The sequence below is a fragment of the Cetorhinus maximus genome, chromosome 17 (genome assembly GCF_964194155.1).
Source record: "Cetorhinus maximus chromosome 17, sCetMax3.hap1.1, whole genome shotgun sequence".
Classification (NCBI taxonomy): domain Eukaryota; kingdom Metazoa; phylum Chordata; class Chondrichthyes; order Lamniformes; family Cetorhinidae; genus Cetorhinus; species Cetorhinus maximus.
Window position 1 is genome coordinate 54,724,226 of NC_135895.1, and position 14,610 is coordinate 54,738,835.

General features: G+C 40.3%; 1 protein-coding gene across 1 annotated transcript in view; it reads left to right on the forward strand.

The window, feature by feature from the left end:
• Positions 1–6,821, forward strand: part of scp2a (sterol carrier protein 2a) — a 93,934-nt gene extending 87,113 nt beyond the window's left edge. Inside the window, exons 15-16 of the mRNA XM_078561244.1 lie at positions 1,345–1,424; positions 6,209–6,821. Of these exons, the coding sequence (XP_078417370.1) occupies positions 1,345–1,424; positions 6,209–6,304 (176 nt within the window). The 3' untranslated portion in view covers positions 6,305–6,821. The remainder of the gene's footprint in view (positions 1–1,344; positions 1,425–6,208) is intronic.
• The last annotated feature ends 7,789 nt before the right edge of the window (positions 6,822–14,610 follow it).

Here is a 14,610-nt window from a genome sequence, read left to right on the forward strand (position 1 = left end):
ACCCTCAGTGCTTCCTTCAAGTGGTGTTCAACGTGAGGGAGTACTGATTCATCAGCTAAGGGAGGGCGGTACTTGGTAATCAGCAGGAGGTTTCCTTGCCCATGTTTGATCTGATGGGGTCCGGAGTCGATGTTGAGGACGCCCAGGGCAACTCCCTACCACTGTGTCGCCACCTCTGCTGGGTCTGTCAGTGGGACAGGACATAGCCAGGGATGATGATGGTGCTGTCTGGGACATTATCTGTAAGATCTGATTCTGTGAGGGTGATTATGTCAGGCTGTTGCTAGACTAGTCTGTGACACAGCTTTCCCAATTTTGGCACTAGCCCACAGATGTTAGTAAGGAGGACTTTGCAGGGTCAACAGGGCGGAGATTGCTGTTGTCATTTCCGCTGCCTAGGTCGATGTCAGGTAGTCTGGTTTCATTCCTTTTTTGTGACTTTGAGGCGGTTTGATACAACTGAGTGCTAGGGTTAGTGATTTCAGTGGACCTTTAAGAGTCTGCTGTGGAGTCTAGAGTCACACGTAGGCCAGACCAGGTAATTCCCTGAAGGGCATTGAACCAGATGGTTGTTTTTACAACAATGATTTAATGGTCATCATTAGACTTTTAATTCCAGATTTTTATTGAATTCAAATTCCACCACCTGCTGTGGCGAGATTCGAACCCGGGTCCCCTGGGTCTGGATTACTAGTCCAGCGACAATATCACTACACCATCTCCTAACTGGGAGGCAGAAACCTACCCATGAGCCCCCCTAAAAGTGATGTGGTGCTGTCTGTGAAGCCTGGCGCCAATGACTGAGAGTGCTGACCCAAAGCAAGGTAGTCAAACAAATTTTGAAGTCCCGAGAGAAGGGATGGGGGGACTGGGGTTGATGAGTCCAACAGCTGGCCTTATGATGATATGTTGATGTGTTACCATGAGGTTCCCAATGTCCGATAGCGGGGAACACAGCCCGCCATTGGTGGGCAAAGTGGACAATCACAAACTGGTTTCACGACCTTGTGAAACCGATTTTTGGTCTTCTCACCATATTGTCCAATCACGCCATCGAACATGTCCGACGCTGGCGGGCATGGGAAATCCGGCGTGATTGAAAAATTGTTGCATTGTTTTAGGGTTGCTCTTTAGAAAAAAAAACCATTGGAGTATAGTAGAAGGAATTTTATTGTGGATCTGCAGCTACTGGGTTCTCGTGTGTAGCTATTACCATCAATAATTATGACAGTTCAGGGGAGGTGCTTCCCCTTAATATATAGTGAATGGGCTCAACCATTCCTTAATGTTGTAAATGAATTTCCTTTCAAGAAAACTTAACTCTTTTTTTGTGTCTGCATTCAGAGAAGAAAGCTGACTGCACCATAACCATGTCAGATGACGATTTGTTGGCTTTGATGACTGGCAAGATGAATCCCCAGACCGTGAGTAGTCTCCATATAAAAATCTAACATTGAATAGAAGGTTGGATGTATTAAACCGACTGCTTACTTTTCAAATTGCAGACTGTTTGGCCAGAAGCCTCTTTCTTACATTCCAGAATGTTGCTTTTAACACCTGTTGTAGCAAAATGAATAATGGAAACAAAATGCAGACATGGCATCAAACTCCCCAAACATACATGATACACTTTGTTGGCAAAATACATTCCATTAAGTTTACTTTTTATTGCTGTAGTTCACTTACAAACTCATAAAGCTCACTTGAAGGGACTGGAAACACACCTTAGAGTGTTTACTTTTCTGAAATTGATAAATCTTGGCAAAGAGCCCCTCCTGTCTCAAATGAAGGAAAATGGGGAAAATACCACATTCGGTCCCAACCTAAGAAAGCACCTTGTGTTGCCCAATCCTCATCAAAATGTATTTGTCATCTGTTCCCTGCCAAGGAATGACTCAGCCCTTCCATTGCAGCATACTGAAACCTCTTTGAATATTTATTTGCATGTGAACTGAAATGTACCAAGGCTTAAGGAAATATATAACAATATCAATAAAAGTTTAAAGGAGAAAATTTGGACCTTTGGTAATGCAGTGTGAATACATGTGGATATATGATGTATTTATCATTTTTCCTGTCTTCATTGATTAGTCATTTAAAGGTATATTTTTTATGATGTGCATTTATTGCCCATTTCTGAGGGCATTAAGAATCAATCATGTACTGTGGAAATTTATATGTCATCTTTCTCCAGCCAGCCAACTTACCTAATTTATTGAATTCAGTTTCACAACTTCCCATGGCAGTATTTGAATTCATAATCTCTAGTAGTCTAGTACCATAATAATTAGGCTAATGAACCCGTGGTCACCCTGAGCCAATGTTGAGTGCTCACAATGTCAGATACATCTCCTCTAGCTGCTGTACTACTTCCCAGTTAGCAGCATGAGAAAAGTAAGTTGGAAATTAGACTTGACGGAGACTTGGAGAAAATGAGGGAAACCACTGGGGACACAGTGGGAACAAACAAATGTTGCAAAATAAGCATTTTGAGGGACATAGGAACTGGAGGTAGAACTCTCACTGCTTGAGTCAAGTAATTGTGGTTTCCAGCTCCAGAATTTGAGATATAATTTGGGTTTATATTCAATATTGATAGAGAGCTACATTATTAGCTGTGTTTTGGATGAGACATTAAACCAAGGCCCTATCTGTTAAAGTGGATGTAACATTTTCCAGGACACTATTTTGGTGAAAGCAGGGAGTTTTTCCAGTGTCCTGGTCAATGTTCTTTCCTCAGCCAGTACCACCACAACAAATGACTAATTTTCTGTTTTATTGTTTATACCATGTGCAAACTGACTGTCATGTTAAACTATGTAACAATAGTCATTACACTTTAAGGTGCTGTATACATGCAAGCCTTTCTTAAAATTATAATAGCAGTTGCAGGCAAATCAAACACTGAGAAAATCTTTAACAGCCTCCAGTTTCATGATGCTAACTGTCTCCTTTCACCATGGATGTCCAATCCCTCAGTGCTTACATCCCCAACAAAGAGGAGACCTCTCCTCTTCTTCCTTGAACGGAGACCCAACCAATCTCCATCCACCACCGTCCTCTGCCTGGCTAAACTTGTTCTGACATTGAACATATTCTCCTGCAACACTCCACTGCAACTCACCAAGCCTCCTTCGACAGCACCTTCCAAACCTGTGACCTCTACCACCTAGAAGGACAGGGATAGTGCGTACATGGGAATACCACCAAATACAAGTTCCCCTCCAAGCCACACACCATTCTTATTTGGAATATAGCTGTTACATCAATATCGCTGTGTCAAAAACCTAGAACTCCCTTCCTAATGGTACTGTGAATGTACCTATAACCAGATGGTCTGCAGCAGCTCAATGAGGGCAATTAGGGATGGGCAACAAATGCTGGCCCTGCCAGCAATCCTCATATTCCATGAAATTTTTTTTTTTAAATCCACCCACTTCTTCCAAATAAAAGGTATTGCTATGAATATCTGCATGGGTCCTAACTATGCCTGTCTTTTTGTAAGAGATGTGGAACATTCTTTATTCCAGTCCTACTCAAGGCCCCTTCCTCACCTCTTTTTTCTGGCACATTGAAGATTGTATCAGTGCTGTTTCCTGCTCTCGCCCTGAACTGGAAAAGTTCATCAACTTTGCTTCCAATTTCCAGCCTTCTCTCACCTTCACTCTCACATGGTTCGTTTTGAACTTTTCACTCCCTTGACTTCTCTGACTCGCATTTCTGGCTGTAGACCATCAACTTCCTCACACCCTTCTTCCTATAAAGACTCTATTTCATTCTCCCAATTTCTTTTTCTCCATTGCATCTATTTGGATGACACAACCTTCCATACTAGCACTTCCTTTTTCCTCAACCGAGGATTCCTCCCCCCACCCAATCCCCCACCATGGTTGACAGGGCCCACAATAGGGTTCCCCTCATCCCACCTTCTGCCCCACCAGCCTCTGTATTGAAAGGATCATCCTCTACCATTTCCGCCATCTACAGCGTAATCCCACCGCCAAAACACATTTTTCCCTCCCCTCTCCTTTGAGCATTGCAAAAGAACAGTTCCCTCCACAATACCCTAGTCCAATCCTCAGTCATCCCCAGCACTCCCTCCCTTTCACATGGCACTTTTTCACGCAACCATAGGAGATGCAAATCCTGCCTTTTTACCTTCTCACCACCCAAAGCCCCAAACACTCCTTCCAAGTGAAATAGCGATTTACTTGTGCTTTTTCAGTTCAGTATACGGTATTCACTGCTCACTATGTGGTCTCTTCTTCACTGGAGAGACTAAAGGCAGATAGGTTGACTGCTTTGCCGAGCACCTCCATTCATTCCGTAAGTGTGTCTCTGAGCTCCCTGTTGCTTGTCACTTCAATTCTCCATCTTCCTCCCACTCTGACCATTCTGTCCTTGGTGCCTCTAGTGTTCCAGTGTTCCTGATCGAGATGTACAAGATTATGAGGGGCATGGATAGGGAGCAGCTGTTCCCATTAGTTGAAGGGTCAGTCACGAGGGGACACAAGTTCAAGGTGAGGGGCAGAGGTTTAGGGGGGATGTGAGGAAAACGTTTTTACCCAGAGGGTGGTGACAGTCTAGAATGCGCTGCCTGGGAGGGTGGTGGAGGCGGGTTGCCTCACATCCTTTAAAAAGTACCTGGATGAGCATTTGGCACGTCATAACATTCAAGGCTATGGGCCAAGTGCTGGTAAATGGGATTAGGTAGGTAGGTCAGATGTTACTCACGTGTCGGTGCAGACTCGATGGGCCAAAGGGTCTCTTCTGCACTGTATGATTCTGTGATAAAGATTTAGCTGAAAAAGAGGAAGCAGCAGATACCATCTCAGGAAGCGATGTCAGGCTAAGGGCGATGCCTCAGGGATTCTTCACTAGAATCTCTACAAATTTTTATTTAGATAAATGGCTTGAACTGAGCAATGCAAATTAGTCAAGATGCAGATAATATTAAATGGGGGAGTGCATTGAGGTGGGGATGTTGACATACTGATGTATTATTAGCTGAGAAACTACAGAAAGAGCCAGACAGGAGAAGGATAAAGGAAACAACTTATATAGCAACTTTCATGTCCTGGAAGCATTCCAAAAACCTTTCACAGCCAATAATTTACTTTTGAAGTGTAGTGTGTTGTTAAACATGCTAATATAGCAGGCACTTTGCACATAGCAAGGTCCCATGACGCAAATAAGCACTGAATGGAAAACATAAGGGGCATATTTATTTAATAAATGGTATTCACCTCGTTAGTGGATAAGCTGAGAGAGATCTTGGTGGATCATAGACTCAATGATTTAGACATTATCCAGATTGAGAGTGCGTGTCTGCGATTGCCAACCAGCTGGTCAGATCCCAGCTTGATCACTGCATTCAGCAGTGTTCACCATGACCCAAGGCAAGCATCCAAGCCAGACAAGCAGAGAATGGCCTTGAAGATGATCCCTATTGCCAGAGGACTGAATAAATTTAGAAATTCTCTGGCTCTACAGCCTTGAAAGGAAGTGATTTTATATGGAATCTTAGTCCCAGCTTCAGAGGCACCTCTTCTGCACCAGTGCGATATAGTGATGCCATTACCAGCCATTGTTGTCATCTGTTAGTGAGACTTTTGAACCAATATGAAGCTCCACATAAAAGGAAGCCATTTGTCCTATTGTGAGAGTACCACATTGCAGATATTGATCGCATTTCCCTGCTCTTTTTCCCATGCATTTTAATATTCTCCTTTGGTGTATCACCTGATTTGGACAGCTTTGTGTTACACCCATTCAGAACTAGCTTCATCTAGAACCTACATTTGCAGCCAGTAGTGATCACTGTGTCACTCTGCCCCCAAATTGTTACTGTTTTGAATGAGCCCATTCTTAACAAAATAATACATAACAATGATTAGATAGTTTCTGGTTTCTGAGTTATATATTACCACACTGATTAAATCTAAATTTAAGAAGAAGGCAGACTAAAGTTATCTCATTCAATGCGAACACAAGGACGGTTAGGATGAGAAATGGAAATAGCACTTGGTGCATCAAGATATTAAAGCAGTTATTGAGAATCACTTTGTATTCAATCACTCCCTAAATTGAGAGTCCATAGATTAGATGCTCTCTGTAAAAATAAAATTAGGAAGGTGTTTCATTGCAATGCATATGTATAACAATGTATAACAGTGGAGAATGCTTTTTAAATTATCTTTCTGTTTAGGCCTTCTTTCAGGGGAAACTGAAAATTGCGGGTAATATGGGCATGGCCATGAAACTTCAGAACCTACAGCTTCAGCCTGGCAAAGCCAAACTGTGAAGATTCATCCCAAGTGATCTTCGTAACTATCTGGACAGAGCACCAGCCTCTGATCACATGACATGAGTGGCAGGTTGCCAGAGAGGAGGTTAGGAGCTGCTACCTTCATGTTTGAAACAATCTGGAATAATTTCCAATACTTTCTAATTACACTTGAAGTTTGTAACACTGGTATCTTGCTGAGCAGATTTGAGAAAAATGCAACTAGTTATATGCTAACTGATTCAATCTATTTCTGAAAATGATGTAAATGTAACTTTGAATATATTTTGTAAAATGCTTTATTACTAGCTATATATCTGCATTGAATGAGTACAACCATTGAATGTTAGGTTTTTGATGGATTCAGCTGCCTGACTTTAATTTACATTAAACAAACTTTTTAAATTTGCCTTACTAGCAGATTCTTTGAATTATCACCTTTGCAATTCCTTAATCAATAACTTCTCAGGATTTATATGCTAGATGTTGTAGCATCCTTAGTAAAAGAATGAAAATAAATCCTGCTTTATCTCTTTGTGAATGGCTGACTCATTTTATTTTTGGATTCACTTAGGTAATCCAGGTTTCATAATTGGCACTATTTGCCTTGTTCAAAATCACAGCAGGATAGGAGTAGTTTGGGATGGCAACGTGCCTTCAGTTCTGAAATTTATTTTGCTGCTGATGGAAATTTTAAGAGCCAAAGTAATTGTAATAACGAATCCCTTCTGGGTGAAACAACATGGAAGCACCTGGGGGAAAAACAGCGTCTTTAAAAAATATATCTTTTTGTATATCTGGTTTATATACTTCAGAAATTTTTGGACAATTTACTGATGAAATTGTCTGATCTAAAAACAGCTGAGTGACAACACAATAGGAACAGTTTAATATGGTTGCAGAAATGCATGTTCCAGCTAATGTTTATGTTGATACCTAAATCTGCCTGAGCATCAAAGCCAGTTTGTTCATTTCTAGAGCAGTTCTGCTCCTTACCCTGGATTATTGCTTCTTCCCCCTCCAATCTCTCCACCACTGGAAATCAGTCATTCAGTGCTATGTTCCCCTACAATGTTTCTCTACTTCATTAGGCCTTGGTGTCCTTTAAATCCACCCCTGACTTTGTCTTCACTCTAACCTCAGTTGTCCCCCCCAGGTTAATCCTTGAAATTGTTTATTGTCCTGTTCACTGCACTGTTAAGTGGTTCAACAACGAGTAGTGCTATCATAATGGCAAGTATTGGATTTAACATAAACATAGAAACTGTAGAATTAGTTTTCTGGAATGAGATTCTAGTAGTTTTACCATGGATGTGCACTTCACACTACATGCAATGCAAGTACAGTAATGTGTTTGGTAACCAGGATATAAAGTTAAGCACGTTGATTATAGGTGTAAATTGTAGTTAATTGCAATCCATATGGATGACATCGGATGTTGAATCCATCTGAATACATCAATTCAGGAGGAACTGCTAACATCCAACAGTTTCTTAGGGTTTTTGCTGACTGAAATACCATTACTATGATGATCACTCTGTGGTGAATATTTCAAGGTTCATCCCTATTGCCAAGTCATCACATACTGGAAAAATGCTTTTACACTCTGTTGATTTTTATGGATGGCAAGTCATGGGTAACACAACAGGGATTTTCTGATATGCAGCAGCTGTGTGAGACGCCACCAGTAGTGTAGAGTCTCGCAGAATTACCCTTTGTATAATAGAGAAGAACTTTGATAAAAGTTGTAAATTTGCATTTTTGTCACTTTTGATCCTGTATCCCTTGTCACAGTTTACTCGTAGTGTCTAGACTTACCTTTACTAGACCATTTACTCTTTTAATCACCTCTAAATAATCTCCTGGAACCTTCCTTTACAATTGATAAGTCATTCTAACATTCCTCATTGCTCTGTCTCCTGAAGCATGGCAATAATTCTTCTGGCTCTGCATCAGCCCTCGGATTTGAAACATTTTGGGCTGGAGTTTTATTCTTGGGTGCAATGTTCAAGCTGTACCCATTTTGCTGATGTCACATGACATCCAAGCATCCTCCCTATCTCATTAGAATGAAACTTTACAGTTTCAACTTCACCATCATTCAGACACGTCCATCACTTGTGGAGGCTTTTTTTCCATGTTTATGTGACTTACGCTTTTGCATTATAAATGCATTAAGAATCAGTTGCTACAGAGCAGATTTCTGAATTCTTATTTTTAAAAAACACTCAAAGAATTGCAATTCTAAGACTGATAATTGACTATGTTTCCTCTGGTTGTGATGTTAATAGACTCCTTTGGATGAGCACAATTGGAGGATATATGCATTTGAGAATCAGGTTGCAGCCGGTTTTATGGGTAGAAATCCTTTTAAGGAGGCAGGTTTGATCTACGTAAAAGATTGAGGAGACTTGGCCATTTGTAGTTACATGTGTAACTTGCTTACTCCCAAACTTTTGTGATCTTTTTAAATCATGTAATTGGTTTGTGCCCAGATTCTGTGTGTAGCTGGGCACAAATGTGGAAGAAACTTTAGACGGGAACCCTGCCCTGCTCCACCCCACCATCATTCCCCCTCTTCAAATGGCCTGCAGAATTTTATGCCTGTTATTTTTAGTGAATTTTACTTACATCAAGAACATTATTGCTAGGGAATGAAACATTTCCCCTTTTCAAGTGCCTAGCATCAGCATTACACACCCAGGAGAAATTGCATAGACCAAAGAGCCCAAACTATTCCAAATAAGACACTGAATAAAAGAAACATTGGCTACTATGCACAAACTAGAGAGCGTTGCATAGGTGGGATATGGTTTATTATGGTATAAACTTTGAAAATTTGTTCTATTCAATGTGTTATGTGGCCATCTTTTAGGGCAGGGAGGCAGATAAGATTTAATTGTGTGTGAAAGGGCTGTTTGTAGTCCTTTCACATTTCACAATTTAATATTTTACAATTTCAAATAATTTGTATTTCATTAAACATAGTTTACAGTGAGAGGACAGGTTCATTAAAATGTTGAAAAATGCATTTGCGATTTTAGATTTTAAAAATGGGGCCCTAGATTTAAAAAGAAAGAAACAATGCTAAACCTGTACAAATAATTGATTAAGTTACATTTGGAATAGTGTGTCCAATTTTGGATGGCCATGCAGAGGGTACAGAAAGGATTCATTAAGGATATGAGAATTTAGTTATAAGGAGAGAGAAATGCCATATTTTCATTAAAAGAGAGAATGAAGGGGAATTATGTCTTTGATTATTGTATAAAGGGCTTTGATAAAATTACACTATTTCCACTGGTAGGTAAGTCAGTAATTAAAGACCATGAATTTAAGATCAACATCAAAAGAGTGAAGTGACAGTATTGTTTGAATTTGGAATTCCCTACCAGAAACAGTGGTTACAGCAAAATCCGTTTTTTTTTTAATAAAAGGGAATCGGGTAAATATTTTTAAAAGATTTAAAATAATGTGTAGGTGAACAGGGCTAAATGAATGGCTCTTACATAGAGTTTGCTAAGGTGCAAAGGGCCAAATGTTTCCCTGTGCTTTAAAATGTTACAATTTTGTAATAACCTGAAATTTCATTCTACTGACTCAAGATTAAAAAGCTATAGCACAATGCAAGTATAAATGCATGTTAATTAAATTTAGATTTTTATTTGCAGTCCAGAACAAGTCTTCTGTTCATCAGAATGAGAGGCTGATTGCTTGGAGAATAAGAAAGCCTAAAACATAGTTTTATTGTGTAGCAAGATGCTTTAAGGGTTGTTCCTCACTCCTGATTCCATCATCAACTTCAGAGGATATTGGAAACGAAGGAATAACGTTTCAGGAATTCCTGTACCAAGATTAAAAAGTACACACCCTGAGATCAAGAGAACTATTTGTTCTCGTGTAGGAAGTGACATTGAGCTGTGGTTTCCCTACTATTTGTGAGAAGATCCTCCAGTTGACTGCATAGTGAATAGTCAGTATCGTTTAATGCATGAATGTCCTGTCTCCAGCATATTCCTTCAATGAATTTTATTCTGCATGATTGCTGTTGGATTTGACACTAGATGACATATAATGTACAGGGGGTATATTAGAACCATGCAACTGTATGAGGCCACGAGCCTGTCAAGTCCCAAGAGGAACCAGTGATAAACTTATTAGTTTAAATAATACGCCAGGAAAGTCGTCTTGTTTATGTACTGGCAGTTGATTGCATTTATCTGTTTTCAGCAGGAGGTGAAAATCATTTGGCTCATGACCTTACCACAAACAACAAATCAGAGAAAAGTTCAGTAGCCCTACCACATCCATCAATGGCCTGACCCTCAGCCATGGTAAACACAAATATGTGAATATAAAAGACAAACCTGAACTGTTTGCAAATATCTTCAAGCAAAATCACACAGTTCTACTCAGCCTCTCTCAAACTCTCAATATTGTAGGTGCTCATGTCCAACCAATTTGGTTCACTCCATATGACATTAGGAAGCAGCTGAGTGCACTGGTCAACAAAAAGACCATGTGCCCTTATGATATTCCTTGTTTAGTACTTGAGGCATGTACACCAGAATTAGTTGAGTACCTAACCAAACTGTTTCCTTGTAGCTTTTTTAATGGCATTCAGCCAATAATATGGACAATTGATCATGTATGTCCTACATGAATCAAGAAAGACTTGCATTTATATAGTACTTTACACCATGCTATGATCCTATTAGGGACCGGTGACATTTAAAGAAGAAATCCAAATACCCAGCCATTAACCAACAGAACTACAATACAAGATTTCACATTTTTAAACAAAAATGAACTTTATTGTATATATGAAAGAGAAATTAAAGCAAGCACCACTAACTTAGCACTGTAGCTTATAAAGACTTAAACTATAAACAGTGCTATTTTTTACTTCTTCCCCCAAAAGCTTTGGAGAATTGGACATACGGGTTATTTTCCCTGGAAGACAGGAGATTAAGGGGGGACATGATTAAGATGTATAAAATTATGAGGGGCATAGATAGGGTAGACAGGAAGGAACTTTTCCCCTTGGTGGAGAGATCAATAACCAGGGGACATAGATTTAAGATAAGAGGCAGGAGGTTTAGAGGGGATGTGAGGAATTTTTTCACCCAGAGGGTGGTGGGAATCTGGAACTCATTGCCTGAAAGGGTGGTAGAGGCAAAAACCCTAGTAACATTTAAGAAGTATTTGGATGTGCATTTGCAATGCCATGGCATACAAGGCTATGGGCCTAGTGCTGGAAAATTGGATTAGAATAGTTAGGTACTTGTTTGACTGGCGCAGATTTGATGGGCCAAAGGGCCTCTATCTGTGCTGTAGACCTCTATAACTCTATGAGCTCCCTTATCTTACAAAATCTTGAACGTTCATTCACTTTCCTGGGACCAACCCAAAAGGTATGGCAGAGCCTCCTGGAATTTACTTTGATTCTCCTTAATGTTCCAGCTATTCCTTTGAGTTAAGATTCTATTGGGGTCCGTCTATTAGCTGTTTGGCTATGTGACTCTCCAACCTTTACTAAGCTCATGACTGTGGATACCTCTGCTCCTTGTTCAGGTTGCTGGCAGATCCAACTGCCTTCCCACAGCTTTCCAAGCTAACTCTCTTAACTGCTTTCTGCCACAAGGATCTGTGAGGGCCACCATAGATTTCTTCCACTAGCTGTGAGCTAGAACAATTCTTGCATCCATCTTTCCCTCATGATAACCAAACTGAACTGCTTGCTTCTGTCAGCAAACTCACAAAGATATACTGAACAGCCCAAGGCTCTACCCTGAATCACTATCTCTTTGGCAATGTGACATGCTTTGGAATGATTCAGCCAAAAATGCAAACAAATTATTTTACCTTCAATATTACTCTTTGACTCTGCAATCCATATGAATAATTTCTATCTTTAATGGAGTTTTATGACCCTCTTTTCCAGAATTGCCAGTTTTTAGCTTCTTTTATGGAGATAAGGATAGGCACCATGACTCTACAAGACGTCTAAAAATAGGTCACCCATTGAAGATTTTTTCACGATCAACTCTGATCTTGTAAGATAAACACAGATTAATTAGGCTTGTTTTAATTGCATCCACTTGAGATGCCTACCAATTTCTTAACCAGATGCCCCCATTTTTCTACAGTTAAAACTTTAATTCCTAAAACTAAAAGTTATATTATAAAACATGAGTTATAAATTAGATCTTTGCATCAATGGCCTTAGGTATTCCCAAACTGCATGGTACAACCAAGGAAGTAAGAAGTTACTATTGTAATAGTAACGTGGCAGCTAATTTGCACACAGCAAGGTCCCATAGACAGCAATGTGATAACGACCATATAATCTAGTGATTTTCATATATATACTGGCCAGGACACCAGGGAGACCTCCTTTGTTGTTCTTCAGAATAGCTTTATGGGATCTTTTACATCCTCAAGAGAGGGAAGAAGAGCCCTCAGTTTAACCTTTCATCACAAAGACAGTACCCCCAACAGTGCAGAACTCCTTTAGTACTGCACTGGAGGGCCAGTCTAGATCCTTGTGCCAAGTCTCTGGAGTAGGAATTGAACCCACAACTTTCTGACTCAAGAGATAAGAGTGCTGCCAACTGAGTCAGGACTGACATCATTTCAAAGATCAAAATAAGTTTAACATAGCCAATTAGTGCCCTTTAATCAGGAAAGTAACAGAAGAAGTAAACAATCAAGGGATACCTGCTCACTGATGGTCAGTTCAGGTTCCACAAGAATCACTTAGCTCTTGGCCTCATCAAAGTTTTAATGCAAGATCTGACTGCTGGAGGAGATGTGAGAGCAGCTGCTCATGACATTAAGGCAACATTAAATCAGGCATGGCACAAAGGATCTAGAAAAACTGAGGTTATTGGGAACATTCATGTCTGACGTACCAAAAGATGGTTGTGGTTGTCTGAAGCCAATCATCAGACCCACAGGAGGTTGTTGCAGGAGGTTCTCAAGGTAGTGCCCTTGGACTGACAATCTTTAGTTGCTTCATCAGCAAGGTCTTGAGTGGGGCTGTTCATTGATGATTCTACAGTGTTCCTCTCCATTCACAACTTGATTATGAGGCAGCCAGGCTTAGTTTAAGAAGCGGTAGGAAATATTTGAACCACGTTATTGCCAAGCATTGACCATCTGCAACCCTCTGCCCTTGACCTTTGTGTAGTACCGTCATTACCAAGTCTCCCACCAATATAACCTCAGGGACGGGGGTTTGGGATGGTCACCAGTAAGACAGAGCTGGGTACTCTGCAAGGACTGACTCAGGCCCTGAGCCCTCAATGCCTCCCTATCTTCTACAAGGCACAAATCAGGAATCTGATGGAATGCTCACTGCACTAAACCTGGGTGGGTGCAATTGCTGCTATACTGATCAGGACATAGTAACGCACTTGAATTGTTGCCCTACCCTAACAATAATAGTTCACTTCATCACCATTATAATGTGGCTGCAGTAAGTACAAGATGCACAGCACCAAGTCATCAAGGTTACTTCAGAGGCACCTTCCAGTCCTGTGACTGCTACCAGCAAGAAGGACAAGAGCAAGGGTATCATGGGAACACTATCGCTTTCAATTTCTCCTTCAATTCTCACACCACCCTGATTTGGAAAGGTACTACCATTCTTTTATTGCCACTAGGTCAAAATTATGGCATTTCCTGCATAACACCAGGATAGGAGCACCAACACCAGGACTTCAGCAGTTAAAAAAGTAGAGCCACCGCCATCTTATGAGGAGAATGAAAGTGACCTCTTCATACTCAGATCCCCAGAATAAATATATAAAAAAATTGGCTGCAGAGATTGGTCCTGAGGCACATTGTTCAGACTGAGTAAATAGAGTTTGACTTTGTTCCTAACTGTGGTCTGCCTAACCAGGGAGAGCTTGGTGCTGATAATAAGTATCCAAGCTGAAATGTGTTCCATCCCTCAGTTTGATGAGCACAGTACTTGACAGAGTGCTGTGAATGAATAAGAATGAAAATTACTGCAGGTTTTAGGTAGGCAAAGGCTAATTTAATAGACTGAAGCAAAATATATCATAGGTTCTTTAAAAGGATTTCTCTAACATCTAACTTTTTATGAGATTAATTAGCATATAATAAATCCTATGAACAGAAAGCATGCTTTAAGTTCTAGCCAGAATATGTCAGTGTTTAAAAGGAGAATTTGATTCTAACTGAGGAAATATGGTAGATTGCTTTGTGTGGTCTCAAACATGCATCTCATGTGTTATAGACAGTCCCAAAAGAGCAAAGCAACACATTCCTATAAATCATAGTCATACCATGAACGT